Here is a 26,422-nt window from a genome sequence, read left to right on the forward strand (position 1 = left end):
TATAGGCAAAAATATGAAGATAAAATCTGTTATACTATTTCTAACGTCTTATGGAAACCTTACACGAAACCAGTAATAAGGAGAGCCCAAAAGTATTTTTGAGAATCTCTCATTACTAAGATTTCCTTAATTAAGTCTGATATTGCTAACTTTTGCAAAGTAAGAACACACATTGATAGAAGCTTTCTGAAAAGACAATTTGATCATATAAATTTAAGGTCTTAAAACTGCACATAGCTTTTGACCCCCAAATTATGTCTCAACGAATACATTTTTCCAGAAATGTATTCAAAGAAAATAATCACAAATGTGAGCAAGGATGGTTCTGCTTGAGTTTTTGTAGCAGCATTATTTGTAATAGCAAAAAAACCCAATCAACCTGAAGGTTCAGCAGTAAAGAATTAGTTAATAAAATATAGGACATCTAAATGATGCAGTATTATGAAGACATTAAATACTACTATAGAAAAAATATTTGAGGACATATGGAAATATTCCTCACACTGTTAAATATTTAAAAAGTTATAACCAAAATACAGTGTAATCACTTTTTAAAAGATGCTTACACATGTTAATATTCCAGGAAGAATATTAGCAATACATACATACCACAAAATCCTAATAATTGGTAGAATTAATGGTTATTTTTAGCATTTTTGTCTTTCCCTGTGTTCTCCATATTTTTTCTAATAAATATGTTTTATATTTTTAAATCAGGAAAAAATACAATGGAAATTTCAAAAGAGTGAAGAGAATTTAAAGTCCTTTAATGCCATAAATGAGTTCCTATTAATAAAATAGGTATTCTTCCTTTTTAAAAAGTATTTTCAAAATAAAAGGCTATTATATTTATAAGCAAAGGCTTGGAGAACAAATGCATTTCTGAGTATTTGACCACAATAATTTATAGCATACATTGGCTGGAGCTGTTCAGTGCTGACAAATTCCAGAAAGTAATTGCATAAAATACTTGGAGAGGAAATTGCTTTATGCTTCCATGCTATTTATGGAAATTAGCATCTTTGTAAAAATAAACCGAGAGCAATCACAATCATAAACCTTGCAATGTGGTTTCCATAAGATGTCAGCTTTGGTGCTTTTAGATCCATTAGCAACGTAGTGGGGGAACGCTGCCCACTTTTCTGTTATGAAACAATTACATAAAATTGGTTTTTTCCTCTTGTATCTTTAATCCCTTCTTTTCTCCTAGATACTTCCCTGAGGAGTACATATATACTGAAATGCTCACTCAGCTCAGCCTACTTCCCTCTCAAAGAGCATCACACATGTCCTTTATTCAGTGCCTCACCTTCTGCAATCGACATCTTGCCCTGAAACTATTCCTTCAGCCATCACCAACCATTTCACAAGATCAGGGTAAGTTTTCATTTTCACGTGCCCCTAAAACTTGTTCAAAACCTGAAGAAATCTCCAATTCTTCCCCCGCCCCTCTCTATCCCACACGATCACTTGTCAGGATCTATCTCATCAGGTTCTAAAATGTTTCCATACTCACCCTCTTGTCCATGGCTAACTCCCACCCACACACTCTCGTGAACTGAGTTGAAGGACTCATTACCAACCTGGACCGGTGCCAGCTGCCTCACGAGTACCCTCTGCTCATGTGCATCACCAGTGGTCCGAGGGAATCTTAATGGTGCCTCCCATCACCTCCTGAACACCCACAGGACTCCATGCTGCCCGCCAAAGAAAGCCCTCTTTATCAATGACTTATTCAACTTGCTCGGCAAGGTCCTGTCCAGTATGACCACAAACTGCCTTTGTTTATACCTGGTGCCACCACGTACCCTACTCTTCAAACATATGGTATCAATGGAAGCAGAGGGGTGGAAACTGAATTAAGAGGCATTTTTGAGATGGAACAAATGGAAGTTGGTGGCAGAATGGGTACAGGCAGGGCAGCAAAGAACACATCTACGGTGATCCCAGGATTCTGGCTCAAATGACCAAATGATGGAGAATCTAAGCACTGAGACAGAGTTGGTGGGGCAGCGGGGGAAGGGCACTGGGGACTTCCCTTTAGAAGTATCATGTTTAAGGCCCCCAGGGAATATCCTAGGGAGCTGACTAGTAGCTCATGGATATTGATGTGCAGTTCACGGAAGAGACAGTCAGAAGCCTCTCCGAGATGTTGCGCCTCTTCCATTTTGGAGAAGTGTTTGAGTTTAGAAAAAAAGGGAAAAAAGGAAAGAAAAGAAAACAGAAAAGAAAGGAAAAGGAACGGAAAGGAACGGAAAGGAACGAAAAGGAAAGGAAAGGAAAGGAAAGGAAAGGAAAGGAAAGGAAAGGAAAGGAAAGGAAAGGAAAGGAAAAGCAAAGCCAAAAGAGACTTATCAAACTTGTGTTTTATTTCCAATGTTTACATTTAGAAGTTAATGTAAAATAGAAGATACCTTTTTATCTTTTGATTGTATGCAGAAACTTACTTGAAGAGAACTTTTGAAAGCCTGAATCACTCTGAGATCTGGGTCCCCTGGTGATAAGCCCCAGGCAGGAGGCTCTGGAGAGAAAACCAGAGGAGTGACTGACGGAAGATGCCTGGGGAGAGCGTATGAAGACAGAAGAGACAATGTGCAGAACTCTGGAACTGAGCAGCTTGTAAAAAGAGCCAGAGATGGGAAGGACACAGAGACAAAGAGAAAGGCATCAGGCGTCACAATGACAAATGAGGAGAGGGCTCCCCTTCATTCTTCCACTGGATTCTCACAGGATCTACCCAATGACTCCATCCTGCAGGTGCAGGCCTTGGGGGCAGCTTGGTAAGAAGGCGGACTCTGCCTCCAGGACAAGCTTAAGTCCTTCTGCTCAGGATCTGTCGTGTCAATCAGCACAGCTTGGAATCTGCATCCCAAATCACTGTGGAGGGGGACGTCACTCAGGGAATGCACGTGTGACATAAAACCCAGAGTGCTGGAAGAACTCCACCCAGAATAAAACAGGATGAAGAGAAAAGGCGCCACAAGGTGTACCAAATGTGTAGCAAAGCACATTCAACTATGGAAAAATTACTCTAAGGAATATTCAAATAAGTAAGCAAAGACGTGAGCGTAAGATGTCCATTACAGGTAGCTGATGGCAAACACAGGCGACCGAACCATCTTGGAAACAATCCAAAGGTCCAACAAAGAAACAACGTGTGTAAACAAATTATTACAGTATATCCATAAGTGCAATGAACACCGCCATTCCAAATGGAAACGCAGACATATACACACCGACAGGGAGAAATATTCATGATATACTGACTGAAAACAATGATGTCTAACAGTGTGTTTAGCATGATCCCACTAATCAAAACATAACAGTGTATTTATATGACATCTGTGCATAGACAAAGCCTGGAAGATTACACATGAAAACATCGATAGTTGTCTGGGTGGTAGGGGTAAGGCAGATTTTTTACTTTGATTTTCCTTTCATTATCTACCTCTGCTATGTTTCTACAACTTAAATTTTTATGCACATAACTTACCTGCTAGCGGTCAGTGCCGCTCGACACAGGATGTCAAGCTATGGCAAGGAACTAAATGGACTCATCACTGTCATTCTCTTAGACCTCTTCTCTAGATGGGGAGTGGCCGGAAAAGTGCCCCAGAACTTGGCCGGGAAGTCCTGAAGGTGGGGGACCAGGCAGGTGAGAGTAAGAGAGATGGAAAATGGTTCTACTGGGGGTTCCGTGGTGCTGTAAGAAGCCACTGCGAAGGGTGAGCGTAGGTGTGCATGGCTCTACAACCACTGCCCACGCAGGACCCAAGTCAATCAAGAGCACACCAACACACCTGTCACCTCGGCTGAGTCTGCCGCCCTCTTCTCCCGGGTCAGGGGACAGGTTCTGAGGAGAAGGGGGATTTCTGCACCTGTGCTTGGATTCTGCCTTCTGATGCAACAGGGACGGGGTGAAGGCCAAGCGGTCTAATTATTATGGTGTAATGTCTGTGGTGAGAGAAGGGAAGAGCCACCACCATGGCCAGAGCCAACACCGAGATGAGAGCCAACACCACAGACGCCGAGGCCTCCACCAAGGTGACGGCCACCCAGACAAAACTCCTGTTGAGACCCGAACCACCAAAATATCCAGAGTCTCTGAGACCACAACTCCTCTCGATTCCAGAACTGATGGAACCAGAAGGAAGGATCAAAGACCAGAAATAACACCGGAGGGGATCAGTGAGACCAGAACTGCCAAGAACCACATGAAAGAACAACCCTTAAAACTTCAGACCAGAACCAATGAAACCCAAATCGCTGGGACCAGAACCGCCACCACGACTCGCACTAACTAGAGCTCAGTGTCTACTTTTGGAGTCAAGACATTCAATGGGACCTTTCCCAATGACCTTAAGACCTTACTTAAGACATTGGTCTTAAGGGCCAAAGTGGTGACAAAGGGGAGGTAAGGACCTCACATTCTAAAGAGAGGGGCTAACATTAGGCACACACCTGCCGCAGAGCTCGCAGGGAGGGGCAAGGCCAAGTCCTGCATCACCTCCCTACTCTCTAAGTCCGACTGAGATTCACTGAAGAAAAAGATCATTCACAGAGAACGCACGGGGGGGCTGCAAGGCGAGACTGGCCTTCCACTCCCCAGATGTGCATCCGCTCAGACTGGCTCTGCTGATACGTCCCTGGGCCTCCCCGAGCAAGAAGTGGAGAACCAAAGGCAGCTGGCAGGACAGAGAGAGGAGGCGGCGTGGAGAATCCGATGCCTCCACCGTCTGCACGGCAAGGAAGCGTGCGTTCCCTACAGATCAAGCGGGCAACGACAAAGGGAGCTGGGGTGTCTCTCTTTAACTGGAGTGTGGCTGACACACAATGCGACGTCTGTTGCAGGTGGACGAGATGGTGATGGGGTGAGTCCGTGTGTTCTGCTAGGGAGCTGGGTTTACAACCTTGCGTGCCTGGACCCCGCCCCACGAAGCTGCCCGCTAGGCAAGGAGAACTCAGCAGCAATGGGCATGCTGGGCCTCCTGCTCCAGAAAAGGGAGAACCAAAGAACTCACACCAGCCACCCGAGGACAGGACAGTCGCCGACAGCCCGACAGGCAGTGGCAACTACCAGAGAGAGGTGTCCAGTTACACAGAAAGCTGTCTGCTCCTCTCCCCGTCCCCCCTCCTTGTTTCCAGTGCCAGGAAGGCTGGACCCAGCAGAAGTATCCCCGAACCAGTCCTCACCACTGGTTGAGGTGAGGCGAGAAAGACCACGGCAGGACGTCACGTCACATGCCTGGAGCCACGTGTGGAGCCTACACGAGACAGAAGGGAGGTGACATTGAAACCAAAGCGGGGAATCCAAATTTGAAATCGGACTGGACTTTTTTAAAATGAAAAAAAAAAAATGAAAGTAAATCTGCCCAAGACGTCACTAAGGAATGGACATGGAGGGGATGGGCCAAAGCATGGCTGGAGCCGGCGACTGGCAGCGTGTTCATACCCCCTGAGTGGGTGTAAGACCTTCCCAAAGCAGGCGGCTGCAGGGGAGCACTGGAGCGGTGGCAGCTGACTTCTCAGGGAAGACCGGGGTCCCCAAGGAGAGGACCTGGGGTGACAGGACGCGGCCGGGGCCCCTGACCCAGAAGGGCGAGAGAAACAGGAAGCTGCTCCAGAAACACTCAAGAACAAGTTAGAAAAACACAAGGCAGCCGACCTCATGCGTTTGCTCTGCGATCTGTCACAACTGCTTGCGGTCAGTGAATATAAGAGGTTAAGTTTTTTGCTGATTTAATAAAGGAAATCTAGTTTTTATTAAACGAGTTGGCACACCCCTGCTCCTTGTGGCTCGGCTTCGCGTCTTTTAATTCCCTACCAGCCACCTAGCGGCCACACTGACAAGGCAAGGGGAGGGGCGCCCGGGCGGCTCAGTCTTGAGTCTTTAAGTGTCCGACTCTTGATTTCTGCTCAGGTCTTGATCTCACCCAGGTGAGATGGAGCTCCGGGTCGCGCCCCTGCTTAAGATTCTCTCTCCCTCTCCCTGAGTCCTTCCCTCACTCTCTCTCTCTCTCTCTGTCTCAAAAAGAAAACAAAAACAAAAACAAAACAAAGAAAGGGGAGATATTGAAGAACACTCAAGCCCCCCAAACACGAACCAAAATCTCAAGATATCCCAGAGGGGCAGCTTTGAATCAAACCCAGGCTGACCTTAGGCAGACAGCCAAATGTCCAACCCACAAGTAGATTCTCAGGACTGACCTACCCTACACTAGAACATTCTCCCACCGCCCACATAGCGAGACTGCCCTGGCTAATCCCACTCACACCTGCCGGGAGACTCCCCTGAGAAGGTCGGCCCCACCTCCTCCCCGCCTGTACAGCGCCTTCTCTCTCCGGCTGACGCCTCCTGAGCGCCCCCTACAGTACCACAGCGGAAACTGCAGGCACCCCTTAAACCCTGGTGTTCCCAGGCAACAGCCCCCGCAGAGAGCTCACGTTTATTGCACACTTATTACACGCCAGACACTGTTTTTGTTTTGTCTGCTCCTTCTCCCCACTTGCAGCGGATTAACTCCTTCAAATGGTTCTCTGAGGTAGACACCCCTCTCTACGGATGTGGAAACAGATGCGGAGAAGTCTGGGTGGACGGGTCAGGAGGTAGTGCAGCCGGGATTCGAGCGGTGGACTGAGTAGAGGGCGCTGTCGTCTGAACCCTCCTTCCACGACCTCCTGCCCCCGCCGCCCCATACGTGGAAACAGCACTGCCAGAGGCACATAGATATGGAAAAATCCAAAAGAGGTCACTGAGCGATTCAAGCTGGGCAAACGCTGCCCTTGGCCAAAGGTCAGCAGACTGCCTCAAAGCACATTTAAATTTTTTATAGGGTGCGAGAAGACAAACCGAAACGCTGTGCCTTGAAGCCTCAGCCCCATTTGCCCAGGAAGAAATATGCGAAGCTCTCACAGCCTGTTTCAGATCTGCTGACCGGACCGAAAAGTGAGTCTCTGCCATTCGCCACCACCCTACACCTCACTGACTAGAGGAACCCTAAAATCACCCTAAAAATATTTTTGTGCTGGGGCGCCTGGGTGGCTCAGTCGGTTAAGCGTCCGACTTCGGCTCAGGTCGTGATCTCGCGGTCCGTGAGTTTGAGCCCCGCGTCGGGCTCTGTGCTGACCGCTCAGAGCCTGGAGCCTGTTTCAGATTCTGTGTCTCCCTCTCTCTCTGCCCCTCCCCCGTTCATGCTCTGTCTCTCTCTGTCTCAAAAATAAATAAACGTTAAAAAAATTTAAAAAATATATATATATTTTTGTGCTAACGAAACGTACCTATTAGAATGTGATTACGGAACAGCATCAATGACACGGGGATCACGGGGGAGAAACCGTACCTTGACAGCCAGCTTCCATGAGCCACCGCAATCGTGGGGCACTGGGGCTAAAAGAGGCTTCGGAAACACCGTGTCCGAGAAAGTGAACTGAGACTCAGCCTGACCAATCTGTCCCACAGTGTGTCTCTTTATTCAAGTGTGCAACCTCGTTGAAAAGACATTAAAGCCCTCCTAAAGGGCCAGGTCCTTTGCTAGACCCGGAGGGTACACAGGCCCCTGAGCCATATGCCCAAGAAGTTACACCTGAAGAGAGGGACTGCCTTGTTCCAACCCACATGAGGTGCTGTACTGGGCTAACAGTGGCCCTGGGGACATCACACTAAGACTCGGTCTGCACCTTTAGACTATGGGCTCCAAACTGCTAGGCAAAATCCAGGATGCAAACATATATGTCTGGCTTTCATGGCTTTAAAACCTGGGAGGTCTCCTAGGAGGTCTGGACGATCCAGCCCTCTTTAAAAAAGTAGAAGATACGGCAATTCTGGGCCTGTGTTCCCACCTGGCTCCGCTGGAGTGGGGCAACGGCTGTTCTCACTAGATGGGGCAGGAGCCATCCACTTTGTCACTGTCTCCGCCACTCCCTCCTGTCTCTCCGGCAATGCTACCTTTACTTCAGTCTGCCCTGTGGGCAAATGAGGACGCAAGGGGTGAGCTGGGCCCTCCCAGGCTAGTGGGAGAGACGGAGCCTAAGAAAGAACCGCAAAATAGTGTGATGTGTGTTGACACAAGTAAACTCAGAACACTTACTTCGTGGCTGAGCAAAGGTCAGAAAGTGGGCTCGGCCCCTTCGTTGTGCCCTGGCCTTTAGCAGCCCAGCCTCCACTGGGCACATGCAGACAGCCATTCTAGACTGAAAAGACAGGGTCCATGACAGCCCCCCAAGTCATTGCTGGTACATGGCACCCAAGCGGTCTCAGAGCCCTGCTCAGGGCTCCACGAGGACCCAAGGGATTTGGATCATTCTTACAGCTAGGTCAACCAGAATGCCATTTGCCGGGGGTAAGGGAGAAAATGAGACTCTCTCTGGGATAGGATGAACACTGCTCATACCACATCTTAGGTGATCTAGAACAGTGCTTGTGAGCAAGCAGAGGGAAGCTCACCACCCTTCTTCCCCTGCACAGTACCTGTAGGAGGGCAGAGTGCATGACGACCATCCAGATCAGCGGCCACCAGGAACTCTCCCACGAAGCCATCGGGTCCGGTCTCCTGGGAGTCTCTCTTGAGCCTACAAGAGAGCAAAAAGTTGGTTTCCAACCAGCTCTGTCCCCAGTGGCGGCACCCATGACTTAAGAGACCCATCAGACGGAGGGACCCTGAACCACCGCCCCCCAACAATGTCTCGAAAAGGTTTGTGTAGATTCAGGATGGGGTGCCTATGTCAAGGTACAGGCCATGGAGGGCTATCTTTAAGAGGCAACCACATCAAGGTCAGGAGGGCACTTGGACCTGCCTCCCATGTGCAACCCACACGGCCAGTCCTCCAGAAGCTGAGACATCTCTGCACCAGCCACTTTCCAGCTCATGTGTCAACAGCAGGGTGTGGCGATTGGCTTCTGACTCAGGAAGCCAGCATGGAGCCAAGGATTAGGGCACCTGCCAGCTTCTTCGACTTCAGGCAAAAATGAATCTGAGGCCAACTAAGGCAGCCCAGCGAGGGAAAGGGACCTGCCTAAGGTCACACAGCCCGATGGTGACTGTTCTCGAACAGTTCGAGGCTTTTCTCCCAGGAGATGCCACCGTCCAAGCCCCAGACCTGCAGCCAGAGAGGTCTGAGAGCTGAGTTCAGGGAGGTTCAGAGCGGACGGCCTCAGCGCCCGGGGGCACACTCTGCCAAAAGTAGGTGAGGGCGAACGGGCAGAGGCCCCCTGAGCCCAGGAGGGCAGCGAGGGGGGTGGGGGGGGGCCTGCAGAGTCCCCCTGACGATTTACAGGGAAATCAGTAAGAGCCGAGACTGGAAAAGCCGAGGTCACACTCGCCTCGCCTCTCACTTCGCCTCGCGGGCGCCTTGGCGGAGCCGGTGTCCGGGGGCGGGTCGGTGGCTTCTCTCCATCTGGAGAAAGCATTAAGGGCCTGGCCTAATGCGATCCGCAAATGTGCTGCTGTTTCCGACCTGAGGCGGCGACTCTGGGCCGAAGGGAGGCGGCCAGTGCCGGGCCCGGGGAACCGCGCGCCCCCCTCGCCGGCTCGCACCGGCCGCCCCGCCGCACACCCCGCCGGAGCCCGCCGCCTGGCGGAGACTCCTCCCGCGCCCGCGCGTCCGCGCCGCCCCAGCCCGCTACCCCGCGCTCCAGGCGCTCGCGACCCGCCGACGCTCAAGGCCACTGGCTGCTGTCAGCCTGTTTTCCGCCGAGGAAGCCCCAACACGAGGACACCCCCCCCCGCCTTCGCGGACAGGGGCCCCCGCCCTCAGGAGCGCCCCCATCCCCGCCCGCCGGCAGCCCCGAACGTCCCTGTCCGGGTCCTCCAGGACCCCACGGAGCGTGCCGGCCCGAGGTCTCCGGGCCGCCCCCCCCCCCGCCCCGCCCCGGGACCCGCGAGGTAACCCCTCCAACCTTGCCCGGGGGCCACTGCCCCGGGTGTCCCTGCCCGCCCCCCGGGGACAGCCTCCCCTCGACCCCCGCGCGGAGCTCGCGACTCCCACCTGGCGCCGTAGAAGCTTCTGGGACGGGCGGCGCGCGCGGCGGAGAGGCGGGCCGCGGCACCTCGTGCGGAGCCCGGGACCAGGACGTTCCCCGACGCCGGCCTCCAGCCCGCGGCGCCGCCGCCGCCGCCGCGCAGTTAAATGGGGCCGGGACGGGGGCCGCCCCGCCTCTCCCGCCCCCTCCGGGCGCGCAGCGCGGCGCTGGCCCGGGGCCCAGCGGCGGAGGGCGCGCGCCGCCACCTGCACCGCCCGGCAAGTGCACGGCGCGCCCGGCCGGCCGGCCACAGCTCTGCGCGCGAGCCGGGGGGCGCCGGGGCGCGGGGGCAGCGCGTGAGGGGCCCGGGCGCGGGCCGCTCGGAGCGCGCGGGGCCTCGGCGACGGCGAGACGCGGCTGGAACGCTCCTCCGCCCGCTTCCTGGAAGCCACTCCTCGCCCTGGGCCGGCCGCCAGGCGTGGTGCCAAGAGCCGGGATTGCCGACGCCGCCACCGCCGCCGCCGCCGCCGGCAGGCGCGCTGGGGAGAGGCGGCCGCGGCCTCGCGAGCCAAGCCCGGGGCGCCCCGCCTCGGCCGGAGCCGGGAGGAGGGCCGCCGTCGCCCCCCACCCGCCGCCGCGAGCCTCCCCGGCCCGGGCGGCCCACACGTCCCGACCTCGGGACCGACCCCGTGCCGCGGCCCGGAGCTCGCTCACCCCACCCACGGACGTCCGGCTGCGGGGTCCGCGAGCGCCCGGGTAGGGGCGCCTGCGCGCCAGGTACCGGCCGCCGCCTCGTGGGAGCCGGGCTCGGGCACAGAGCTCCGCCGCTGCCCAAGTAATGGGGTGCCAGGCCCCCGGACGAGGGGTAGGGCTGGGGTGTCAGGACCGGGGACTGGGGTGACTTTCCCTGTGGGATTAAGACGAACCGTTTGTCCCCGGCTTTGGCCTAACCTCGGCGGCAGAAAGCCAGCGGCTGGGGAATTGCTTGCAAAGTCGGCCTGATGCCCCCACCTAAGTACGGTCACCCGCATCGTGTCCCTGGGTGCCCCGTGTGTGCCGGCCACTGCGCCCAGCTCCTCCTGTGCGTCTGGTCTCCACCACGGGCCCCGTGGCGTTGGTTAGGATCGTTATTCCCATTTCACAGTGGGGAAGCTGAGGCCCCGGAGATTAATAAGTTGCACACAGTGAGTTGCGAAGCCAAGTTTGGGGCTGGTAACCTCTTCCCTCTGAAGTCCCTCTGTTATCCATCCCCAAAGCTGCTGCCTGCCTGTCTGTAGGGGGTACATTGCAGATGGTGTTAGAGCTTTACCAGGAGAGGTAGACCCCCTGCCTGCCTTGCTTCCCCTCCTTACCTTCCTTAGACGGGTGACTCCTTTGGCTCTCCTGACCGTCCACCCCATGTGAAAGGGCTGGAATCTCGTGGAAAAGTGAGCAGAGGACATTCAGTGTGAAGGGGGCAGAGGGGCAGGAAGCAGGGGAAGAGTCAGTCAGTCAGCGGCAGGGAGGGCCGGGCTGAACCACAAAGAACGCACCTATGTACCATCAGCTCTCGTCACTTGCCATACAAAGTTCTGTTCTTACGAAGCCACGGGAACAATGAATACTGAACCCCTGAAACACAGTTAGGTTCCTGCCAGCTTCTGGTCCCGTCTATCAACCAACCAATGCACAGCCTTATTTTATACGTGGTTCTCATTAAAACCATTTTATTTAACATGTATTATTGATTCATCGACACTGAATCCACGGCCACCAGCGATACAACACCTGCCTGAATGAGGCTCATGTAACACGAGGATTTTTCTCTGCAGGGCGTGTCACAGCCTGTGCTTAGCAGTGAGCCTGCGCTCCAGCATTGCTCTCAGGGGCCATTTTCAACAGCGAAATCCCCAACAAAGAAGACAAAAATATGGAAAGTGGCACTGAACAGACCATGAAACAAGAAGGCAGAGCAGGACGCCTCCCGGTCCCATGGATCAGGCGATTCACGGGTTCCACCCCTTTGCCACATGACCACGAGAGGAGCTGCAAGCACTGATTTATGGACCCAAATAAATCTTAGCAGGTAGGTGAATTTGCAAACGTGGAATCTGCAAATAATGAGGACCCACTGTATGCACTTCTCATTATCAGGCTATCAGTAGGAGAATAACATTTCAGAACATTTATGGAGCACCAGGCACTTACTTGACTTGCGTTAGCTCCGTCATCCCCGTGGCCTGTGGGGTAGGTATGGTTTTTATTCCATTTTACAAATGAGACCACGGTGGACAGGTTTAACCTCATGTTCTTAGCAGCTAGAATGTCCCATGGTTCTATTCTAAAACCAGCCCTGATGTATCGTGGAGTCTGTTGCAAAAATCACATGACTATTCAAGATGAAATAGAGAATTCAAAGAGATATTATGCCCGTGCAGCTGGGGTGAGCTGAGCCCCCGGTGCCTGCCGTTCAGGAAGGCACGGAGAAGGTCTCTGGAGCTGAAGGTGTGCTGGGAACACTTGAGCCGCTCCTCTCCTGGAATTAATGGCCCCGCAGGACTCCTGTCTCCTTTTCCCTTAGGCATTCTCGATTCCTGAGCCACGCCCCAGGCAGTGCCCTGCATCAGGTGTGGAGGCCAGGGCTGAGCTTCTCTCCCTTGGGTTACATCTCCTATCAGGCCGGCCCCTCAAGAAACAGTTGGTTGGGAGTGAAAAGAAGAGAAAACATCACCGAGACCCTGACGGAGAAGTTCCTCCTTGATCTGGAGGAACAGATCAAGCAATCAATCCTGTTTGGGGCTCAGGCACTGTGCGTTAGGATAACAGAGAGCCATGGAAGGTACACTCCATTCAGGGAGGGCTGGCTGGACCTTGCAGGTCCTGCCCCCAGACTCCCTGCCTGACCCCCCATTAGGACTCTCCTTCACCACTCTGCCCAAGTGTAGACCCCAAACCTGCCCTCGGTCGCCCACCCACTCTCCCCTCCCCTGAGATCTGGCCAAAGCCTTTCAATAAGACATCGCCCAAGGCACAGAGGTGGGGGAGGAATGGGGAGTGGGAAGAACAGAAGAGAATGAACCCCCAAGAAAGCCAATCGGTTGGATTAGGCCATCGGGCACAGATGCCCACCCAATCTATTTCTGGGGGTTCAGGCCTTGGACTACCCCACCTCCCCCAAGACATCTCCCACCACCTAAGGCCAAGAGCAATGTCCCCAACCCTGAGAGGTCTAAGAAACCAAGTTCCGTTTTCACCTGATGATCCATATTCCAGAGTTCCTGGTTTCCATTACCAGTGACAGGATCTGCTTCTTCCCTGGGAGAGTTTTGGGGATTCCTGTCCCTACTCCCAGCTTGGCCTGCTGACCCCAACCAGACCAGCACAACAATGCAGCATTTGTATACAAGACGTGCAGGGAGGACCTGGGAGGTTACTCCTGGTGATGCCGCTGTTGGAGTATGTGTGTATTTTGTCCTGAGAGAGAGAGAGAGAGAGAGAGAGATCGGAAGTCACTTCAGGGCATCAATCTTGAGAGAGAATTGCTCTCTCTGCCTACAGGACTTGTGAGATGGGCTCAGGAAACACACTTAAGAAGACTCTGTTGGAGGCTGGGAGGGAAGAGCTTCTGGGGACAAATCCTATGGAAATTGAAGTTGCCTACAATAGGTGCAAAGGACATGCTGTCACCCAAAGCCAGCAGGAGACAAGAGGCCAAGAGTGCTAAGTGAGCATGGTGTGTTAGGGGTGCAAGACTGCTAAGGGGGTGCTTTTACAGAAAAAAAACTGGGGGGCACCTGGATGGCTCAGTAGTTAAGCATCCGACTTCAGCCCAGGTCATGATCTCACGGTTTACAAGTTCAAGCCCCGTGTCGGGCTCTGTGCTGTCAGCTCAGAGCCTGAAGCCTGCTTCAGATTTTGTGTCTCCCTCTCTCTCTGCCCCTCCCCCATCTCAAACATAAACATTAAAATAAACATTTAAAAAACTGTAAGGGAGTAGAGCGCAGGACAGGGAAGAGGTAAGAGCAGAGAGCAAGCCTGTGCCCCAGGTACGGTCTCACCTTTGCCTGAACTTCAGGGGCCCTAGAGCAGGAGCTCCACCATAGACGTGCCTTGCCTTTTTTTTTTTTTTTAATGTGTATTTATTTTTGAGACACAGAGCACAAGCGGGGGAGGGGCAGAGAGAGAGGGAGACACAGGATCCGAAGCAGGCTGCAGGCTCCGAGCTGTCAGCACAGAGCCCGACACGGGGCTCGAACCCATGAACCGCGAGATCATGACCTGAGCCAAAGTCGGACACTTAATCGACTGAGCCACCTGGGACCCGAAGATGTGCCTTGTCTTAAGGCAACAGGACTGAGCTGTGGCATCTACGTGCAGTCAGGCTTTGCCTCCCCTAGAGTTGGGGGGGTGCTGTAACTCCCCAGGCAGCTCCCATAAACCAGACAGCTCTCCAGAGAAGCCGTCAGGTGTGCGCCCTTGGCAGCCACATTCTCTTAAACTGAGGGATGGGCGCACCTGCCAATGATGAGGGTCTGACGGGGCATCCGCACCAACAGCATCTGCTCTACGCAGTTTCTCGGGTCTCCTTAGCCCCACGTGGGGAACATGCTCACCTACGGGCTGTAGTTTTCTGCCTGGGGCCGGGGGGGGGGGGGGCGGGGTGGAGTCCTTCTTTGGAAGAGAAACTTGCTTTACAAAATGTGTTCAAGTTTTCTGCCTCATAAGCAAAAAAAAAAAGCCCTCGAGAGGAGGGGGACAGGAGGCAGTCCCACTTGGTGAGGGGCGCTGTGTGCCTTGGCACAGCCTCATTCTTGGTTTTTCCTCTCATCCTGCACAGAGATCCCCAAGGAGCGCCTCGGGCTGCCAGATCCATGATTTCATGACTTCTTAGAACAGCCGGATCCATGATTGCAAGTCAGGAGCTTAGGAATGAGGACTGCTGCGGTTCTGGAGGTCTGAGCCAGTCAGGATCTCTCTGTCAGGTGGGTGAAGTCGGACAGACTTTTTCTAGAAAGTTTCGAATCTTTAGGGGTGTGATAAGGAGGGCTAGGGTGCCCCAAAGGGTTACAAAGGAATAGTGCTGGGGCCCTTCCCAGGGCCGGCAAACCAGGTTTCTCTGTGCCCCAAACTAAGGCCGGTTCCCATGTGGCCTCCAGGGCTAGGAAGGTGCTGACCTGACCCGGTTTTGTGGGCATCTCATACTCTGATAATCTGCACCCACACACATACATGTATGTGCAGATAGAGTCCACTGTGGAACAGGAGCAAACCGCAGGTTCCCAGGCAAGAATGGATTTGCTAGTGCCTTTGAACCATTTCACTCCGCCCTTGACAACCCTTATCTTCTCCTTAGAGGCACAGGCCGAGTGGGGAACATGGAGCTATCATCAGGAAATCCACTATTGTGGCCCAGAATCGGCCACAAACTGGGGGGTTCTAGGCAAATCGCTTCACCTCTCTGAGCACCAGCTTTCTCCATTATATTGTGGACAACAGGTCCTTCCACTGTCATCTCCAGGATTGTCTTCATACTCTGCTTGTATAATAGAGCAACACCTTCCCCATCTAGAACTCAGCTGTAGCAGTCTCTGTGGGTCTAACCACAGCCAGAAAAGAAAAGGCCTCTGAACATCCACCTGACGTCAGATTTAAGCGTATCGCATACGAGCAAACACTTAGGTCTCGCTCGACTATTGACTCTTTCTCTGCACATAGTTCTAGTTTTCAAGAGTAACTTAGAGCTGTAAATTTGAAAGGAAAAGAAAGCCTGCTAAGAAAAGAGATATGAACAAAGTCACTACAGAAAAACCGTAAAAGGCACAAAAGAAGTGAAAAAGACACCACAGTCAGGGACCGTGTTGTTCCCCCTCAGAAGGCTCGAGAAAATCACTATGTCGTGGCACCGTCCTGTGTTCACGAATCCAGATTATTTATAAATGCATTTGTTCATTAGCTTCTGTTTACGGATGTATGGAAGTACATGTAACGTTTTAGAACGACATTCACTCACAAAAGGGTTCGATTTATGAAAAAGAAAACAAAACCAAGCAATATATATTCCTTTACCTCTTTGCTCTCAGCCTTCTGAAAAATTCACATCTCGAACATCACCTCTGGCAACTCTTGGAGACCAACGTCTTATTCCAGCGTTGATCAATTTGCCCCAAAAACAACAACAACAAACAAAACAGAGTGCAAAGAACTCTGTACGCACTATTGTTTAACATTGTGATAACAGTTTTCTTCCAAGCCCTCAAGATCTTTATTTCCTGGTGCCACATCCCCTGTCACTTACCTGCCTGTTTAGTCGGCTTCCTACGTGCCCGTTGCTGTGCCGGCCTGGCAATATTTGGGTTGGAAATGCCTCCGAGAAATACTTGAAAGTCTCCGAGAAATACTTGAAAGTCTCTTTTCACATATAAGTTCAACAACAACAACAAAAAGCATTGTTTTGCAAAACACACTTAACTTTGGGATGGTGTTGATAGCCAATTAGGCATTTTTCTCCCTTCTTTACCAAGACTCAGGCCAAAACGTTCTATGGATGAGGGTGGAGAACCAGTTTCCTTCAGATCCCGCCATCACTATGGGTCAGCTTCAAACCTAAGGAAAACTTCAGTGCAATGCAGTGAAATGCAGTGTATATTAGCCGACGACCTACTTGGTGTCAGGCATGCGCTAGGTCCTGAGAACACGATGGTGTGATAAGACATTGCCTCTTCCCCGAAGAAGCAAATGAGATATGGTGGGATACGTGTTCCCAGAGGTGTCAGAACAGGGAGCTATAAAAGAATTGGGTAGGATGGCAATTAATTCAGTCATGGGGGTGTTAGAGATTGCTTAGGAGAGGTGATATTTCAGCTGAGAACTGAAGTTTAAGTGCAGGCACAGTATCTTCTGGTTTAAAATAAAAACAGGGGGGCCTGGGTGGTCCAGTTGGTTAAGCGTCCAACTCTTGATTTCAGCTCAGGTCATGATCTCACAGTTTAGGAGATAGAGCCCCATGTCAGGTTCTGTGCTGGTGGTGCAGAGCCTTCTTGGGATTCTCTCTCTCACTCTCTCTGTCTTAAATAAACTTTAAAAAATTAAGATAAAATGAAATAAAAAAGCTACTCTCCTTCTGTGCTTCTCCTCCAATGAGAAACAATCTACTATTCCAAATAGACATTTTTAAACCATATAAATGGCTGGGGTGAGGGGTGTAGATCTAGGAAAGAATGACTCAATGCATCACATGCTCTAGGACAAACCCTATGTGACCACTCCCATCATGGTCACACATGTGATATGCCTGCACCTTCAGACTAGGAATCGTGGGAACATTGTAGAGTATCTAGGCACATTCTAGTGGGGCCCCCAATGATCCTTGTTCCTGGTATGCACAGCATTGTGTAGTCCCCTCCCTGCAAGTGTGGACAGGACCTGTGACTTCTAGCAATAGAATATGACAAAGGACTCTCTTCCTCGGTGCTGCCTGCGGAGGTGACAGCCATCTCCTGGTAGGCATCGTGGCCACCCCCAGACCTCCGACGAAGCCCAGGATCGTTAAAAAGAAGTTCATCCAGCACCAGCCAGACACCGTATCAAAATCAGGCACAACCAGTGGGAACCCCGAGGCATTGACAACGGGGTGCGTGGAAGGGCCCGGTCTTGCTGCCCGACAGCGGATACAGGAGCGACAAGGATACAAAGCACGTGCTGCCCGGTGGCTTCCAGAAGCTCCTGGTCCACAATATCAAGGAGTCTGCAGAGCTGCTGATGTGCAACAAATCGTACTGCGCCTCAGAGATTGCTCACGTCCCCTCCAAGAACCACAAAGCCATTGTGGAAAGAGGAGCCCCGCCGGCCATCAGAGTCCCCAGTCCCAATGCCAGGCTGTGCAGCAAAGAAAATGAACAGGCAGTCTATGTGCATGTTGTATTTGTGTTAATTGAACCATAAAATTAAAAAAGAATTTGACAAAGTCATTGGGACAGCACTTCTTTGAGTAAGTGATGTAACACTGTCACTTCCCTGCTGCCAGGAGACTCTCCCTTGTCTGATGTGATGACGTGAGCCAATAACAGAGACACTCGTGTGGCAAGGAGCTAAGGATCCTTAGCTTAAGGGTCCTTGTTCATCTCTTGTCTCTTTCCCAGTATGTTCTCAGTGGTATCAGGTGTGAAAGGGGCTGGATAACACATCAGATCCAGCATAACTTCTTTATATCATAGAGGAAGATGTGAAAAATCTGTATAAATAAACATTTCCATTTGATTTGAAAATCAAATTTAAAAGGACAGAATTTATATCTCACTTCAAGGATGCCAGCTAAACGCCAGCTTCTAGAGTACTGTTCCAGCTTTCATAATCCTGAGAAAGAGGTTCTAGCCTGGCATTCCCATGCATTCCTCCCCAAAATAGTTCTGGGCAGGAATTATTCATGAGAAGGTTTGGGTGTGAAGTAAGAATTCCAGACAAAAAGGAAAACGTGCAAAGACCCAAAGATGAACGTTCCAATTCAACAGCCACGTGCTTTGTAAAGGTTTGGCGTGGCGGTCGGAAGGCTGCCAGTTGGCCGAATCCCTTCTCCTACGCCTCCTTCTCGGAGGCTACGATTCCCAGCCTTCTTGCAGAGCCACGTGACTCGCTCTGGCCGGTGAAATAAGACTGGAGTTGCGGCGTATCTCTTCCTGGTCGAGGCGGTGGAAAGCTGCCGTGGCTTTGTCCGCAGGAGAAGTTGGGCAGTGAACATAGATGCTGTGTGTTGTTATCGCAGCACCACAGATGAAAAGATCCCGGGTGGCTGGTCCGCGAAGGATGGCTGGCTTGGAGAGTCAACCGACCTACACTCGATCTCACACGGACAAGAAAGCACCTTTTTCTGTTGAACCTCTGACGCCTTTTACTTATTTGTTACATCAGCATTCACCAGCCTATGCAGACTAATACATGTGGGGCCCAGAGTGAAAATCGGGGATTGGCCCAAGTTAAATAGACGAGTAGGCAGGGGGCGAGTTTGTGAAGGGCACATAGGCCATGCTGTGGGGTTTTGGAACTTACCCTAAGCACAGGGCTTGTTTAGTATAGCATCTGGCACAGAAATGGCACGAGATTGGATCTTAGTAGTGATGGCTCTGGCTGTTATGTTCAACGATCCAAGCAAGAGCTCACGTAGGCATAACCTGGCCCAAGTGGTCGTGGAGACAGAAGGAAACAGGTGTATTTGAGAGCTGTTAGAGCTGATAAGGCTTGGCGAATGACTTCAAAGGTAGGGTACCACGAAGGGACGAGTCAAGGCGAGCGCCCCGGTTTTTGACACTGGCCTTGGGTAGTGGCAGTTGTCATTCACTAACACAGAGAACATAAGAGAAGGAGCATATTGGGTGGGAAGAGGCAGCACAGAGACAATGGCTTCACTTGGAAGAGTTTGAGCCGGAAATGCCTGTGGTCTAGAATCAGGACAACCTGGGCCGGAGACTCACACTCGACACTTGTCAGCATATGGTTAACCCTTGAAGCCATGGAAGTTGATAGTGTGTGTGAAAACAGCTATCTGCCCATCCACCATCTGTCCATATGTCTGTTTATGGGGAAAGGAGTTTTTAAATATTCTCTAATGTGCATATAATATGTTATAATTCCCCTAAACAGTGAAAATATCAAGTTTTGCTTTTTCACACACACACACACACACACACACACACACACACACACACACACACACACACACACCAAAACCAAGAAGCAATTACCTTGAGCCACTTTTGACTTCTGCCTTTATCTTCATCATTCGCTCATATGGTTCAGAGGCTCAGGCCTGAAGGATGTTCTCTCAACTCCGTTCTCTTGCTTTTCCATTGAAAACATCAGCCTGAAAGACACCCAGAAGCCCCCGAATCCACCAAGGCAAGTATGACATTCAACCCTAACCTGGGTCCCTGGTTTACCATCAAAGCAAGAGTGGGACTTACTCGGCATTCCCCATGAAATTGCTAAATGCTATTTCATTAAATATGTGCTGGAACAGTGTATTTTTATTGTTGTTTTTGAAAACCAAGAAAGAAACCAAAAGACTGCATGAAACAAATATTCCTAAATTCACGTGTGTAGTCGGGAAAATTGAGAACACAATGTCCCGTGTTCTGCAAAGTATAAAGAAAGAAAATGGAAATGAAAATTTAAAATAAAAAACTGATATTGACATGAAATTTCAGGTCAGGCAGAGACTTCTGATCCAAGAAGATGATTTGAGCTCAAATTTTTTTCCTCAAACCATGCCTTCCCCCACTGAAGCCACTAAATGGATAGGATAAAAAAATTCTACATTAGTGCTGGAAACCGGGGAAGGAAATCATCCCCACCGCTGGGGCACAGAGGGTTGATGAGACACAGGAGTAGCCGTAACTCTGCCAACGATGGCCCTCGTGATGCGGGAAGAGAGCCGTGCGCCATGAATGTATTCCCTTGACTCTGCCAGGAAGGTAAGGAGACTGTTCTTGACAAGTACAGAAGAAAAAAAGCAAATGATACAGGTCGGCAATATTGCTTTCCCCGCTCTGCCTTCAAGGATGGAGTGATTCTTTCCCTGCTCGGTCAGCTGTGAGACTGCTCTTGGGCTTGGAAAAAAGCCGAAGGATTTCTACTAATAAATTATGTGGACCGACCCAGAGAAGAAAGGATCCAGGAGGAGAGACAAGGAGAGCAGTGGGCAGAGGTTGAGAGATCAGGAGAAAATGAGAGGAAAGGTTGATGTGGCGACTGGGTCTTTGGGAGAGACAGAACAGCTTTAAGAACGCTAGATGCACATTGTGTAACATGCTTCTGGATGTGAAATCCTGCTGATAGGGAGCCTTAGGCACAAGCACATGATCCGGTTTTCTTTGCAACGGTCGATTGGAAGCGGGTTGGTGTCAACCCAGTGCCAGGAGGCAGGCTAGCGATGCTCTCTGCTGGCCTTCTCCGTGGGTGTCTTGTGGGAGATTCAACATCAACTGATTCTTCACCGCGTCTGGCCTGCGACATGACAAGGGCAGTGTGTGTGTGTGTGTGTGTGTGTGTGTGTGTGTGTGTGTGGTGGGGGGCTCTCCCCTGTGTGGTACCTTCTTAGCTGCTTCCTTCCAGCCTCCTCCTCTGCCTTCCTCTTGGCTATGTAAACCAGAGACCATGGTTTTAAAGAAATATTCGGTTCAAGGTGACCAAGATGGGTCATCTTCCCAGCGCCAACCCCCTCCATCTTTGACCCCTCACGAGTCACTGGGCCTCGGAGAAGGGTCATTTCCTAAGTCGGAGAGACTCCAGGAGATCCAGGAGGCGGAGTCCGTGACGGCCAAGAGCAAGGCAGTCTCACGTCCTCGTATAATTCCATCTCTTACGGCTCCTGTGGCTTCGTGCCGACAATTATAAGCGCATCCATATAGACTGAATGAATACATGTAGACCGAAGTAGGACAGGACGGTAAGATAATAAGCATCAGCCAGCCTAAAGCCAGAAATAAGAGCTATGGCAAGGGCGCGCGTTCAAAGGAACCGGGGAGCAACCCCCGTCTCTCGGCCCAAAGCTTGAGCAATTAAGAGGAACGTACGGGAAGACCACAGCATCTCCGTGGTGACTGGGCATCTGTCCACTCTCTGCTGATGCGCTGCTCCCAAGAAGAGGAAGGGAGCGGCTTAGCGACCCCTGCCCAGGCCTTCGGTCCCCTTTTCCAAAGTCACCAGCTGATTCCGTCGCCCTCTGGGCCCAGGACTTAGGAACTAGAGGGTGCAGACAGGGCAGCGTAGCAAAGTAGCAAAGCCGCCTGTATGTGGCACAGATGCCGAAGTAGAGAAGAAGGATCCGCCACCAGCCCCAACCCCAGCACTCCCAGGGGGTGCTTAGAGAAAGCCCCTTCCTGTCTTCAGGAGGCCATTGCTGCAGTGTTGTCATGGGCAGCACACAGTTTCTTCTGGAAGACTCTCGGGAATTTGAATGATACTACACCTGAATGAACCCCAAGGCCTCTACATTAGCTTCCCCGGAGCGGCCATACCCAATGACCGCAAGTGAGTGGCTCAAAACAACACAAAGGTGGCCTCTCACTGTCCCGGAGGGCACGCGTCGGAAACCAAGGTGTTGGCAATTCGGCGCTACGTCCAATGGCCCTAGGGGAGAATCCTTCCTTGCCTCTTCCAGCTTCTGGTGGCGTCGGGTCTTCCTCGGCTTGCCGTTGTGCCCCCCACATCTCTGCCTCTGTCTCCACGTGATCTTCGCGTGACCTTCTCCCTGCATCTGTCTCGTAGGGACACCAATCATTAGACTTAGGGCCCGCCCCAAACCCTGGACTTTAAAAGACCCTTTGTTGCACGTAAAAGACCCTATTTCCAAGTTAAAGTCACATTCTCAGCCTCCGGGCGGTTAGGACTAGGACCTACCTTTTGGTGACCATTATTCTGCCCACTGTCACCACCAAGGCTTAATCTCTATGTTCTGTATTCTCTGTCCCACCTGAAACTGCGTCTGAACACGTTGCCTGACATGGTGTGAGGGACACGGGCTGATGTGGGAAACACTGCGTGTGGCCATGGCTGGGCACGGCTTTGGCCTCACCTAATGTTGGGTGTACTTCTGACCTCTCAAAACCCCCTGTATTACATTGTTGGCATAACCAAACATATCAGAGAGAGGAGAAGCCTGGGTTATTTGCCTCTTGTCATTCCTCATACTACAGGAAAAGTCCTTTCTGCTATAGATGGGCGGGCACCTAGGGGTCAGTACTTGAGTTAAGGAGCAGAACACCTGTATCTGCCCATGCTACAGATAGGGGAGTTTTACAAGGGCAGGTCAGCGGCAACCACTTTGTCTGATGAACTCTTTTCTTTAGATCCTCCCTAGATTGATTTCCTTGAGACAACCACAGAATCCCAGAAGCAAGAGAGTATCGTGGGTCCATCACGTGAGTGCTTGTGCTGCAGGCCGTAACTCACCTGGTTAGCAGTGCTAGACTGTGAGGGATCTGTGCTAGACTGAAAGGGATCTAGAGCATAGATATATGGAGTGAAATTCAAAATTTAACAGGAATGTTGGGTTTTCAGGAAATGTGGCTGTTAAAACACAGAAGGGACAAGGTCAGGAGTAGCTGCCCAGCTCAGACCCTACAAATCAGCCCAGGAGAGGCAGAGCTGGCTGCCTGCGCATCTGCATTTTGAGAGGGAGGAGGGGTATTGGCCATGGTTGTCATCGTTGATGCTGACCATGTATTCAGGGGAGCAACACAGCTTCTGTGAGTGTGACTTGGTAACATTTTCGGATCCACCAGCAGTCACCAGCAGCTCATGTGTTCAGCATCAGGACCCAGGCACAATATATTCATTTCCTCATGGGAATTTGCTAATCAAAGACTTTTTTTAAAGTTTATTTATTTTCAGAGAGTGGGGGAAAGGGGCAGAGAGAGACTGAGAATCCCAAGCTGGCCCCACACCTTCAGCGTGGAGCCCACCACGGGGCTTGAACTCACGAACCATGCGATCATGACCTGAGCCAAAACCAAGAGTCTGACTGATGCTCAACCAACTGAGCCACCCAGAACCTCTACTTTTCTTAATATTTAAAATATATGTCTAGTCAGTTTCTGCTGTTGTGCCAGTGAGTAGACTTCAGTGGGAGTTTCCTCAACATTCTGGACGACTCTATCGCTCAGCCTATCTTCAGTGGCTCCACTCTTACATCTATGGATGGTATCACCTTGGGCAGGTATTTAGAAACCTTAGGACACAACAGTCCCTGCCCTTTGCCTATGTTTCTGTAGGTATGCAGCTCTAAACTACTGTTTCTTTTTCAGTAATGACCGCTAGAACCTATTTGCTACAAATTAGCTGGTAAGTGTCTTAGTCCCTGGGCCTCACTTTGCTAATGTCTCTGGCAATGGGGCTAGCCTGGCAACTGGGGGGTATCTTATGTAGTATGCTATAATTCCAAGCCTCTTTGGTACCACCCAAGGACCAGTCCCTGATAACGACCAATGATTTGAGCATCTTTTCATGTGTTTATTGGGCATTTGTACAGCTTGTTTTGTGAAGTGTGTCTTCAAATCTTTGGGCTTCTTAGTTATTTATTATTGAATTTTGAGAATTCTTCACATATTCTGTGCGTACGTCTATAGTCGAGAGATATGAATTGTGATTTTTTTCTTCCAGATACATTCTGTGAATCCTTTCACCTATGGTTTGTCTCTTTATTATTTTTTTATGCTGTCCTTAGATGAGCAGAAATGTCTAATTTTAATGAAGTCTAAGTTATCAATTTTGTCTTTTGGGGCTATTGCTTTTTGTGTCCTAAGAAATTATGCCTACCTCAAGGTTATGTTATGAAGACCTTTTCCTATGTGTTCTTGTAAAAGCTTCAAGGTCTTAGCTTTTATGGTTAGGTCTATGACCCATTTAAAACTGATTTTTAATGTACGGTGTGAGGTAAGGATCAAAGTTTCTTTTACTTTGTTGAAAAGAGATTTCCTTTCCCCACTGCATTATCTCAACACCTTTGTTGAGAATACATTGACCATATATTTACAAGAGCCTATTTCTAGACGTTTTGTTCTGTTCCATTGACCTACTTCCCCAAACTTGTGCTAATCCCATACTGTTTTGCTAACTGCATTTCCATAAAATTCTAGAATCTAGAAGCTAGAAGCTAGTTAATTTAAACAAAAAGCCTGTTGGGGTTTTGATTAGAATCTCATTGAATTTATAGATCACTTTGGGGAGAACATTTTCACAATACTGAGTATCTCTCTCCATTTATTAGGTCTTCGATTTTTATATGCAAAGCTATATATAGTTCTCAGGGCCAAGGTCTTGCTTATCTTTCGCTCAGATATTTTCTAAGTATTTTGTACTTTCTGCTATTACAAATGACATTGCCTTTCACTATTATACGATTAATTTGATATTTAATAATTGTTTCCAGTATATAGAAACATAATTGGTTTTTGTATACTATCTCAGGATCTTGACAAACTTACAGTGTGTGTGTGTATGTATATGTATGTGTATATATATATATATATATATATATATATATATATATAACATTAGCACATATACTAGTATATACACTAGTATATATACATATTCTAGATTTTTTTTATAGCTTCTTTAATAATTGTCTACATATTCAATCTTGTTTTCTGCAAATAAAGACAGTTGTGTTTCTTCCTTTTCAATCTTTAGGCCACTTTTTTATTTTCCTTGCCTTATTGCATGGATATACACTCATTTTTTAAAGAAGTTATAAAGGGTATTTCTTCCACATGTCTCCCTTTTCCCTTTCATATAGGTGTGTCTGGGCCTCAACTTGAGTTTTCTTTGAGGTCTGCTCCCATCTCCATTCCCCAGAGTTAAAGGGCAATACCTTTTCCCCATTCTCCCAGTTTCTATGAGGAGGGATTTTCTCCAAGTAGCCCTAGCTAGTTGAGGAAGTGGACTGAGTTCGGGTTAGCAACTGGGCACGAGTATCATAGCCCCCCGTCTCCCTGGAAGCTGGCCTGCAGGCAGGGAACGTGCATTCTTTTTTTTTTTTTTTTAATGCTTATTTATTTTTGAGAGAGAGAGAGAGAGAGCATGAGCAGGGGAGGGGCAGAGAGAGAGGAAGACACAGAATCCGAAGCAGGCTCCAGGCTCCGAGCTGTCAGCACAGAGCCCGACGCGGGGCTCGAACCCACGGACCGCGAGATCACGACCTGAGCTGAAGTCGGACGCTGAACTGACTGAGCGGCCTGGACACCCGGGAACGTGCATTCTTGATTGCTGCCAGCTCTGCAGTAAGCTTGGTGTTAAAGGCTCTGTCGCCGTAAGAGGAGGTAAGGACGGTCCACCTCCCCCCAGACCAGGTGTCTGACTCCTTCGGGGCTCAGCAGATGCTTTGCTCTCATCCTCAGCTACATCTTCTGACACGGCCTTTACAATGCAAATTACATACTGGTTCTCCTCTGCTTTCCCCCTTGACTAACGCCCCAGCTTCTGTAGAACTCAGAAGGGGAAGAGGGGAGCCATTTACTGGAGCCTCACAAGAGCCCCCCAGTCTACAGCTCTCAGGTAGCTGCAATTCCTATTTCCCAAACAAGAGGCCAAAGCACAGTACAGGCATTGAGAATGGCTCTGGACTTCTCCTTCTGTGTGATACATTTCAAATATGGCAGCTGGAAAGGAAAAGTTGATGGGGTACAAAAAGCTCCTTTGTGAGTGTATGTGGGAAAATGCACGGTCCGAGAGGCGGTGTGGGCAGGGGTGAGGAGCACAGGAGAGGCAAGGAGACTCCCTAGGTTAGGAGCCCAGCTGTGGCATTTCATAAAGACTGTGTGACTATGGACAGATTACCTAGCCTTGCTACATCTCAGTTCTTTTATCTGCAAAATGGACTGTTATGAAAATTAAGTGACTTCATTCATTTAAATGCTTAGAGTAGCACCTGGCCCACAGTAAGCACTCAATAAAAGCCGTTACCATTATTTTATTACAGACACTATGGCTACA

General features: G+C 50.3%; 3 protein-coding genes across 8 annotated transcripts in view; 1 reads left to right on the top strand and 2 right to left on the bottom strand.

Moving 5' to 3' along the window:
• The window catches only part of ADAMTSL3 (ADAMTS like 3), a 350,744-nt gene extending 337,533 nt beyond the window's left edge, over positions 1-13,211 (bottom strand). For 2 of the 4 annotated variants that reach the window (XM_053223476.1, XM_053223474.1), the window contains exons 1-2: positions 9,985-10,777; positions 8,468-8,568 (exon numbers count right to left, since the gene is read on the bottom strand). In XM_053223476.1, coding sequence (XP_053079451.1) covers positions 8,468-8,536 — 69 coding nt within the window. In that variant the 5' untranslated portion in view covers positions 8,537-8,568; positions 9,985-10,777. Of the gene's footprint in view, positions 1-8,467; positions 8,569-9,984; positions 10,778-13,191 lie in introns of those variants that run through there. The other 2 variants (XM_053223471.1, XM_027068223.2) reach the window with 2 other exon arrangements.
• On the top strand, positions 9,435-16,121 carry LOC113601976 (basic proline-rich protein-like). Its single transcript, XM_053223615.1, has 3 exons — positions 9,435-10,735; positions 11,770-12,023; positions 14,775-16,121. The coding sequence occupies exon 1, from the start codon at positions 9,435-9,437 to the stop codon at positions 10,716-10,718; it is 1,284 nt and encodes a 427-aa protein (XP_053079590.1). The 3' UTR covers positions 10,719-10,735; positions 11,770-12,023; positions 14,775-16,121.
• A 9,333-nt stretch (positions 16,122-25,454) lies between these two features.
• SH3GL3 (SH3 domain containing GRB2 like 3, endophilin A3) overlaps positions 25,455-26,422 on the bottom strand; it is a 136,111-nt gene continuing 135,143 nt past the window's right edge. For 2 of the 3 annotated variants that reach the window (XM_053223481.1, XM_053223479.1), the window contains one exon: positions 25,455-25,846. In XM_053223481.1, coding sequence (XP_053079456.1) covers positions 25,824-25,846 — 23 coding nt within the window. In that variant the 3' untranslated portion in view covers positions 25,455-25,823. Of the gene's footprint in view, positions 25,847-25,878; positions 26,089-26,422 lie in introns of those variants that run through there. The other variant, XM_027068218.2, reaches the window with a different exon arrangement.

Source organism: Acinonyx jubatus, chromosome B3 (genome assembly GCF_027475565.1).
Source record: "Acinonyx jubatus isolate Ajub_Pintada_27869175 chromosome B3, VMU_Ajub_asm_v1.0, whole genome shotgun sequence".
Classification (NCBI taxonomy): domain Eukaryota; kingdom Metazoa; phylum Chordata; class Mammalia; order Carnivora; family Felidae; genus Acinonyx; species Acinonyx jubatus.

Coding starts and splice junctions, on each gene's coding strand:
- LOC113601976 (XM_053223615.1), top strand. CDS start 9,435: ATGTGCTGCTGTTTCCGACCTGAGGCGGCGACTCTGGGCCGAAGGGAG.